The sequence below is a fragment of the Nicotiana sylvestris genome, chromosome 12 (assembly GCF_000393655.2).
Source record: "Nicotiana sylvestris chromosome 12, ASM39365v2, whole genome shotgun sequence".
Classification (NCBI taxonomy): Eukaryota; Viridiplantae; Streptophyta; class Magnoliopsida; order Solanales; family Solanaceae; genus Nicotiana; species Nicotiana sylvestris.
This window is the reverse complement of record NC_091068.1, coordinates 60824327-60834885: the sequence shown is the minus strand read 5'-3', so window position 1 is coordinate 60834885 and position 10559 is coordinate 60824327. Positions and strand designations below refer to the sequence as shown.

Here is a 10559-nt window from a genome sequence, read left to right as displayed (position 1 = left end):
ACCCCAATCAATCCTCTGAAAATCCACTCCAAAATCGTCTTCTCCCAAGCTCCAAAGCTCCAAAAATGCAAAAATGGCCGAAATCCTCGAAATAGAGTACTTTACAAGGCTTCCTAGGCTTCCTCTTTCGTGAACGCGGGACGACCATCGCGTCCGTGATGAAGAAAAAAATATCGGTCCCAAAATGCTCTACGCGTTTGCGGCACAAGCCTCGCGAACTTGATACCTATTGGAGTCATAACAACGCAAACGCGATCACCAAAGTGCGAACGCGAAGAACACATCATCAACACATTGTGAACGTGGCACCCAAAGCGCAAACGCGAAGAACAGTATTCCCCACCTCGAGAACACTCTTCACGAACGCGAGTCCCTGACTGCAAACACGATGAACAAAAATCTCTGCAACAAAAACCAGTAAAACAACCAAGTCTAAAGTCCAAAAATTAATCCGTTTACCACCTGAAACTCACCCGATGACCTCGGGACCTCAACCAAACATGTCAACATATCCTATATCATCATTCAAACTAGTTCCAATTTTTGGAACGCTCAAAAGAACATCAAAACACCAAATCATCATCTAATTCAAGCTTAAGAATTCCAAAAACTTCCAAATTTTGCTTTCAATCAAAAGTCTATCAAACCTCGTCCGAAAGACCTGAAATTTTTCACACACATCACAAATGATAAAATGGACCTACTCCAACTTTCGGAATTCCATTACGACCCCTATATCAAAATCTCACCAATCAACCGGAAAGCGACAAAATTCCAATTTCGCCAATTCAAGCCTTAACTTTCCACGGACCTCCAAAATACATTTTGATCATGCTCCTAAGTCCCAAATCACCTAAAGGAGCTAACCAAATCATAAAAATTCCAATCCTAGATCATATAGTAACAAGTCAAAACTTGGTCAAACCTTTCAAATTTAAAGCTTCAAGGTGAGAATTATTCTTCCAAATCTATTCTGATTATCCTAAAAAGCAAAACCGACGATTTACATAAGACATAATACATCATAGGGGGCTAGTCATGCCTGAAAACTGGCAAGCGAAATGCAAATGCTCAAAACGACCGGTCGGATTGTTACACTAATGAGGCTGCTCATACTTCGAGATGTTCTCATGGGACCTCTTCTTGACCCTATTGTCATCATGGTTTCTTCATCATTCTCATTCATATCACTAAAATTATCAGATTCAATCTGGACAGTCTTAGTGGCGGCTTTGAGAACTGCTTGACTTATAATTTTGCCTGTCTTGAGGCCGTTCTCAGCCATTTCCCCAATCTTGATTGCTTCCGAGAAGGATATGCCCACTGCGGACATCATGCTTTGAAAATAATCTAGCTCTTGAGTCTGAAGGAAGACAGTGATTAGGTCGTAGTCATCCATGGGTGGCTTAACTTTAGTTGCTTGCTCTCTCCATTTAATGGCATATTCCCTGAAACTTTCAGTTGGTTTCTTCTTCAGGTTTGAAAGGGAATTGGGGTCTGGAGCGATGTCGACGTTGTATTGGAACTGTCTGACAAAGACATGGGCCATGCCATCCAAGACATACCAGCAAGATGTGTCTTGACCCATAAACCATTCGAAGGCTACACCCGTAAGTCTTTCCCTAAAATAAGCCATCAGTAATTTTTCCTTTCCCCCCGCACCACTTAGCTGATTGCAATACCTTTTCAGGTGGGCTATGGGATCTCCATGTCCATCATACTTTTCAAATTTGGGAGTCTTGAAACCATGTGGCAAACGAACATCGGGGAACATACATAAATCTTTGAAGGCAATACTGTTCTGACCTGCCAACCCTTGCATATTTTTCAACTGTTGTTCTAAGCTTTTCACTCTTTGGGTCATTTTTTAATGTGCCGTCTTTCGGGCAGGCTTCTCAATCTTTGTAGGAAGATCAAATAGGCACGAGTGGTACTCAGGAGAGTTGTACTGTTCTTGCTGGGTAGCAAATTGTGACTCATAGGCGAAGGGGGATATGGGAAATTTTTCCAATTAAAGTGACAATAATCGAAACGAGATTTATATATTCAAATTTAGAGTCTCCACTTGGGATAATTTATGGTGTCCCAAGTCACCGATTTAAAATCTCGAATCGAGGAAGTTTGACTCTTTTTTACAGTCCGCGAAACATAGAAATCTAGGTAAGGAATTTTGTTAACCCGAGAGAAAGTGTTAGGCATTCCCGGGCTCTGTAGTTTTAGCATGGTCGTTCAACTATTATTAATTGGCCTAAATATCTGATTAATAACACATTTTAAACCTACATGCATTTTTAACTTTCTAGCCACTTTTAATGTTTATAGGATTATTTTCTATAACAAGTCACGATTGTCGTACACTTGTTGTTTTGGTACACATTGCGAATTGCGTCACATGAAATGCACCCGTGACTTACAACATGTTTATTTTATTATCATTCGAAATTATGGTCGGGTCATATGAAATGCACACCTGAATTGAGATTTACGTATCGCGACTATGCCACGGGAACCGTACCCATGGCCACGATAATTTATTATTGATTGTGCCTAAAGCAAGCTAAGATGTTTATGAATATTAACGGCCTAAGTATGCTCTTAACGGGTAAGTAATAAAGTAATAGATTAATAAATATTACCCTACTAATTTCATATCAATCCAATCCAACCCTCGCATCAACAAATAATTCCTTGTTTTGACATTTTTCCATTAATACGTGACTTCAGGTCAAATATCAATGAAGGCAAAGAAGTTTCGATTTGAGAAGGTCGAAGTTGCAGCCCAAATAAGAGTGTTTGAGAGAGGCATATCACTTACAAGACATATATTTATTTTGAGACATTAAAAATTATTTGATATAATTCAAAATCTTTAAGAATACATATTTAGTTGACCATTTGAAATTAAACTTTTCGAGGTTATGTTTCCTCAATTAAACCATTGTCCTAGTATTTTCTTCCACCACTATCAATAAGTCATTATCAACATTTTAAAATAGGCGGCCAATCAAATTCTATCACATTAAAATAGGATGGAGGAAGTAAATTTATAAATTGCAAGTAGTAGTCTAGCAGAAAATAACAAATATCCATTACATAACTAATGATGTCGTGGAGAATTAAGGTGGCTCTTGTTAATGGAATGGCAATTGGACGCTGATCATAGGAGAAATCAAATAAAGTTTTAAATAAGGTTCATAAATTAATTGATTTTTAAATTGCTCAAATTAAAGCAGTACAACTATCCCACTACTACATTAAACTAAAAAAGAGAAAGTACCAGAAATATCTTTAGTTTCAGTAATAAGGTGGTTACGCACTAATAATTCTCTAGCAGTACAGCACCAACTAGAACCAAGTATGAAAAGACACAAGCAAACAATAAAATCCATGCTGAAACAATAGGATTTAGAGAATTCAACAGGGTCATCTAGCAACAGCGAAACACGAACTGAACCACGAACGGACCTCGACAACGGATGGAAGTTTGCCGGAAAACTTGAACTAAACCAAAACAATGAAGCTCAACTCCGGCTGATTTTGAGGTTGTAGTTTTGGGTGTTTTTTTGTGCTGATTTGCAACAGGAATTTCAGCTTATTTCATGGAGATTCAAGCTAGGTGTCTCCTGATTTTGGAAGGTTTTGAGCATGTGTTTTATGACGTCTTTGGAGCTATTTTTGGGACAGTAATTGCTGCGTTTTTCATTGCCTTTTTTTGAATTAAAATATCTACATGAAGAAGAAGAAGAAGAGGACATGCAGAAATTGAAGAACCCGTTTTGAGAGTGTAGCGGCGCCCTCTTTCTCCTAAAACAGCTAGGTTTTTAGAGGACGAAAAATGCACAGCCTTTTCTTTGGAGAGGTCCTCTATTCTTGGCTTCTTTTTTCCTTTTTTCTTCTTTTGTCTTTATTCCGGATTGAGACTCATTCTTTTGGTTATCTCGGACTATTGACTCGCATTTTTTAGGCGAGCTTCCGCTACTTCTATCTTGAATTGAATTCTGAAATGACTTCCCTCGTTCTCCAGGTGAGCGCCTGATACTACAGCAAAACAGACAAAACAAAAGAAACTTTTCTGCCCCAGTGTGGAACTATGAAGATTTATGAGTTGTTAGAAGACCTGTGAATCACCTATGCTACTGATGAAGGATACAATGATGAGAGTAAAACTGAAGACTCGACTAGGATGTGCGTCTCATGTGAGTAAAACCAAGAAAATTTCGAACCAAACTAGGAAGTGTGTCTCCTAAATTTGAGATTGAGCTTGCGGAAAACTATAAACTAAGTTTGACTAGAGTAAAATTGATCCTATTTTCCAGGCGGGACCCCTGATTTCAAGAAAACTAAAGATTAATAAATTAAAAAAACTAATAATTGACCCTTTTTTTCAGATCCAGACTTCCCTTTTTTAAAAAAAATATTATCCTAGGAGAAGATTAATCAGACTAGGTTTTCTATATTAGGAGAAAGATTCATCATACTATGATTTTAATCCTAGGAGAAAGTTCATCAGACTAGGTCTCTTTTTTTTTGGTATCATAGGAGAAAGATTCATCAGACTAAGATTTCTATCCTAGGAGAAAGTTCATCAGACTAGGTCTTCTATCTTAGGAGAAAAAATCATCAGACTAAGATTTTGATCCTAGGAGAAAGTTCATCAGACTAGGTTTTCTATCTTAAGAGAAAGATTCATCAGACTAAGATTTTGATCCTAGGAGAAAGTTCATCAAACTAGGTCTCTTTTCTTCTTTTTTTGGTATCTTAGGAGAATGATTCATCATACTAAGATTTCTATCCTAGGAGAATGTTCATCAGACTAGGTCTTCTATCTTGGGAGAAAAATTTATCAGACTAAGATTTTGATCCTAGTAGAAAGTTCATCAGACTAGGCCTTCTATCTTAGGAGAAAGATTCATCAGACTAAGATTTCGATCCTGGGAGAAAATTCATCAGACTAGGTCCTTTTTGTTATCTTAGAAGAAAGATTCATTAGACTAAGATTTATATCCTAAGAGAAAATCCATCAGACTAAGACGTTTATCCTAGGAGAAAAATCATCGGACTAGATTTTCATTTTTTGGTATCTTAGGAGAAAGATTCATCAGACTAAGCTTTCTACCCTAAGAGAAAGTTCATCAGACTAGAATGTTTATCCTTGGAGAAAGATTCATCAGACTAAGTTTTCTTATCTTAGGAGAAAATTTCATCAGACTAAGATTTTTATTGGGAGAAAATCTATCAGACTAGGACTTTTATCCTAGGAGGAAAAATGTGAAGAGCAATGGCAATATATTATGCACACTAGCAAGAAGATGAAGGCAAAGAGTTGAGAAACTTCCCTTTTGTCGGCTCTTCTCTTCTTCTTCCTTTTTTTTCCTTTGAACCACTTTCCTTAAACTTCTATGTTCCTATTTGAAACAAAGAAATATTTTATAGTTTTGAAAGTGGTGTTCGGTTTGTGGCCTTGATGTCTTTGGCAGCTTGGCTTTGTGATCATCCATCCTTTAGAAGACCAACTATATTGGTAGTTGGTCGCACTGCTAGGAGACTCATTTCAAGAGACTTTTGCACTATATAAACCATGATTATTTCACTCCCACTACCATTTGTATTTTTGGCTCAATCAACCTTATCCCGGCTGGAGATCTTTGCTTAGGTGACCATTTCTGATATCTTAAATGACTTCCTGTTTTTTGAGCAACTTGTCTGTCAGAGAGAATCACCAGTTATCTTTGCTTGCGCCAAGTAGGCTGACAAGGGTCATTTGGGGGGAGCCTTTGCCTGAATCCTCAAGGCATATTCACTGTAACAACTGAGTATGCTGGCCAAATTTATTTTGTGCAACTGAAAAGCTGGTAGCAGATTTTGAAATCTTTTCTTGCTTGTTTTGACAACGACTGACTCAGAGTGAAGGACACAATGATGCAAAGAAACAAGTATTAACAAGAAATGCCCCCGTCAGAAGGACAGAAGGATGATTTTTTTGTTTTCTTTCAATAACTAGCCTTAATGATTATGACATGCATTTTGGACTCAACGGCCTGATCTATCAAACTAATCCAATCTTCCCTTTTACCATTCTTATGACCTTTGAAGTTGGGCTTGTTCGTGCCAAGCCTTTGCATCAGTTGCACGACTCACTTTCGACTAGTGGTGCCCCGAGGGATTTTCATCTACAAGTCTCTCTCATTTATTTATCTCTACTTACCGTCGCTTTTCAGTGCCCGTGAGGGTTTTCACTAGTAAGACTCTCATTTTTCTTTTCTTTTTCTTTTTTCTTTTGCTTTCTTGTGTGAGCAACTTGACATTGTTTGTCGCGTAAGAACCATCTCTCATTACATGCTTCTCTTGGCATTCTTGAAGACATATCAGGAGGTCTTTATTTGGAAGGTTTTTGGATAGGATTGGAAAGAAAGGACTGCATGAAGGCTGAAAGTAGACTCAAAATGATGGGTTGTAAACTTACAACTCTTGGAATCGACTCTTTCAAACTAAACAAACTAATGCCCCCGTTTTAGATACTGGGTATTTTTGGATATTTTTTTCCTTTTTTTTCCTTTTTTTTCCTTTTTATTTGGTTGGACTGAACCGTGAGGCTGCCTAGGTATCCTTTTTTTTAAGGAATCAGGTCAAACGTAGTTCAAACATTTGACCTAACTTTTTTTTGTATTTTTCTTTTTTTTTTCTCTTTTTTTCAAAACAAATTGCCCCAGCTTTCATTTTCTAGGGGCATGGACCTTTGACTGTTTTTTTTTCTTCTTCTTCTTCCTTTTTTTTCACTTGAACTTTCAAAGAACTGTCCCAGTTACTCTTGGGGCATGGACCTTTATTTTTTTTTATTTTTTTTTGACTTTTGACTCTAAAATTGATTCCAAAAGAGTGTGGTCAAAGAAAATAACACAGACTCAAAATGGGTAACACATGGTATAAAGTATTTGGGTAGTAGAAAAAGGGCCTCCCAGCCTCGAGAACGCCAAATATATTATCTTTTTGCGATCATATCATTGACAAAAATATTTGTCTTCTTGGTGTGTTATGGTCGAAAGACACCCTTCATCCATTATTATGAAATTTTCCAACAAACTTCAATTGATTCTTCCTCAACCCGATCTTTTCACAATGATTTTGAAGGTAAAGATCCTTAACCTCCACGGGTATGAATATTCTAGTTCCACTCAAATTTTACTCGGACTTAATTCTAAGGTATTTCAACTCTTTTTCTTCCTTAAAAGTGTCTTTTTCTCAGTTATCCAATTCAAGCTTAAATCAATTTTCTAAGATTTGGCCAAAAAATCTACATGCATGTTATGTCACTAAAACTAGCGGGAAAAGAACTAAGCATGGAATGACACAAAATGACAAACTGCATATTATTGAGTAAACACCAAGACAAACAACCTAAAATCTGAGTTAGAGTCCTAAAATAACCCGAATAATGAAAATAGCAAAAGAACAAACGGACAAGACTCACACAGACAGAATGGAGGGATAGAAGGGTTTGACTCAATAAAATAAATAAAATCTGGATCACAACCCAGAAATAACCCAGATAATAGAAAAAACATCAAAACAAGCTACCAAGATTCCTTACTACTGAGGAGGGAGGGAATGACGTTTCAATTACTAAGCTTGACATTTAGCCACAAATTTGCTCATCAGAATCACCATGGCCTTCTGCAATTTTAGTCGGCAAGTTCCCGAGAGGATTCTCATACTCCATGTCACCAGGCACCATCCCCATAAAGTGTACATTATCATGTGCAGGTAAAAGATTCTACATGATATTCTGGGTGTCACTGTCTTGGATCACAATCAGTTTTTCCTGGATCATCCTTTCTATTTCTGTTTTCAAATCCCGGCAGCTTTTAATATTGTGCCCCTGGGTATTGGAGTGGTACTCGCACCTTTTAGAAGGGTCAAAGCTTCTTGCACGGGGGTCTACGTGATTTGGAGGAATAGGTGAAATCATGTCATAATGCTTTAATTTCTCAAACAAGCTTGCATAGGACTCTCCTATTGGTGTAAAATTATTCTTCAACCTTTGTTTCCCTTTATACCCCTGGCTTGGATGTGGGTTATAGGGCACTTGAAAATTTTGTGGAGGTTTGTGAAGATTTTGTAATGCTCGTGCTTGCCTTCTTGGGTGCTTTGGTGGCTGGACAATATATTGAAGTGGAGCAACAGAGTATTGGGAGTTCTGAGGTGGATAATAGTACTCAGGGGAGTCAGGGGAAACCTGATGAGGCTGCTCATACCTTCAAGATGTTCTCCTACGACCTCTTCCTGACCCTGATATCATCATGGTTTCTTCAGCCTTCTCATTCGTGTCACAAAAAATATCAAATTCAATCTTGACAGTCTGAGTTGCGGCTTTGAGAACTGCTTGACTTATAATTCTTCCTGTGTTAAGGCCATTCTCAACCATTTCCCCCATTTTGATTGCTTCCGAGAAGGATTTTCCCACTGCGAATATCATGATTTGAAAATAATCTGGCTCTTGATCCTGAAGAAAGAAAGTGATTAACTCGTGGTCATCCATGGGTGGCTTAACTCTAGCCACTTGCTCTCTCCATTTAATGGCATATTCCTTGAAACTCTCAGTTGGTTTCTTCTTCAGGTTTGAAAGGGAATTGCGGTCTGGGGGGATGTCAATGTTGTATTGGAACTGTTTGACAAAGGCTTGTGCCATGTCATCCCAGATATACCAGCGAGATGTGTCTTGATCCATAAACCATTTCTCCATTTCTTCCTGCACCTCTTAGCTTATTGTAATACCTTTTCAGGTGGTCTATGGGGTCTCCATGTCCATCATACTTTTCAAATTTGGGAGTCTTGAAACCAGGCAGCAAGTAGACATCGGGGAACATACATAGAACCTTGAAGGCAATATTCTTCAGACCTGCCAACCCTTGCATGTTTTTCAACTGTTGTTCTAAGCTTTTCACTCTTTGGGTCATTTCTTCCTGTGCCATCTTTCGGGCAGGCTTCTCAATCTTTGCAGGAAGTTCAAATAGGTATGAATGGTCCTCAGGAGAGTGGGATTGTTCTTGCTGGGTAGCAAACTGTGACTCATGAGTTTTCCTCTGCACCACCGTCAGCTGTGGGATAGTGAAGACATGCATAACAGTAGTGGTTGTCTGATTGGTTGTCAATGACAAACTTTGAGAGCATGCAACAGAAGTTCCTGCTGTAGTTGTACAGTTGGGATAAGGACTGAACCCAGGTGGATAGGATTGATCAGATAATGAGACCCGAATGGCAGTAGCCTAAATGGGTGTGAACTCTGGGAAATCAGGAATAGAGAAGGGCGGTCCTTTGCCATTGGCCCATGCTTGACACATCTCAGTCATTTTTTGTTTCAGTACTCTATTTTTCCTTAGCCACAGTAGACTCTTGTTGAACCCTCTAACCCTGAGTCTCATGACTGCTTGCAACAACTTCGATGTGAGTTGTCACTTTTCCTTTGGATTTGGTGTTGTCAGCTTACCACAAATTGACCACCTTAAACTTTCTTCACAATTCAAAAGAAAAGACGTGTTAGAATGGACTCAATCGGTCCTTATTATCATCATCATTTTGTTTATCATTTTTTTAATGGTTGATCGAACTTGATGTGGGTTGCCTACGTATCATGTGGGAACATGAATCAGATCTTGCGTAGTTCGGGAAGATTAGGAATAAAGGAAATAAACTAAATCTTTTTTTTTGGATTTTGAATTTTCTTTTTTTTCCTTATTTTTTAAATTTTCAAAATAAAGACTTATAAAGAAGAAAGAAAATATTTTTGATTTCGATTTTTATTTTTGGAATTTCGAAAGAAAAACTTCTAAAGAAGAAAGAAAATATTTTTGGAATTTTGAATTTTTACTTTGAATTTATGAAAGAAATACTTCGAAAGAAAAGAGAAAATATTTTTGAATCTTGAATTTTCGAAAGAAAAATGAAGATATTTTTGGATTTTGAGAGAGCTTAAAATAAATTATTTTTGTATTTTTAAAAATGGGGTCTAAACGAAAGACTTTCTAAAGAAGGAAGTAAAGGAAAAAAAAATTGGATTTTTTGAAAATGGTGAGTCGGAACCGATGAGGATTGCCTACGTATCTCACATTTGGTGAGAATCAGACCCGCGTAGTTCGGTCAGTTTTGACGGAACAGAGGAAACATGACTTTTAAAAATATTGACTTACTTTCTTGTTTTCAAAATTTTTCAAATACCTACTACTCGCTCTTATTTTTTCTCTTTTTCTTTTTTTTCTCTCTTTTGTTTCATTTTCTTTCCCTATTCTTGAAGCCAGTCAACATGCAAGTCGAAACAAAATAGATACTCAAGTAGCACATAATATGCATTAGGATGGTCTTTTAATTTGGGTACACCTGTCCTAGACAGACCCAACCCCTGTGTTGAGTCCCTAAAGTCAAATGCACGTGATGCAAATAAGCGTTCCTACTAGGGATCTGGCATGAGGCTATGTTATTCCAGGTTTAAAACCTGGGTATATTGTTCTAGACCTGGCTTATCCGAGCAGACAACTCGAGCCGAGGGGGGCAGCGTACTGGGAATA

General features: G+C 37.7%; 1 protein-coding gene across 1 annotated transcript; it reads right to left on the bottom strand.

Annotated features, from left to right (window-relative positions):
• Nucleotides 1-286: 286 nt before the first annotated feature.
• LOC138883104 (uncharacterized) lies at nucleotides 287-1864 on the bottom strand. Its single transcript, XM_070163765.1, has 2 exons — nucleotides 1117-1864; nucleotides 287-402 (listed from the first exon to the last, which is right to left on the bottom strand). Exons 1-2 carry the CDS (start codon nucleotides 1862-1864, stop codon nucleotides 287-289), a joined length of 864 nt encoding a protein of 287 aa, XP_070019866.1.
• Between the last annotated feature and the right edge of the window lie 8695 nt (nucleotides 1865-10559).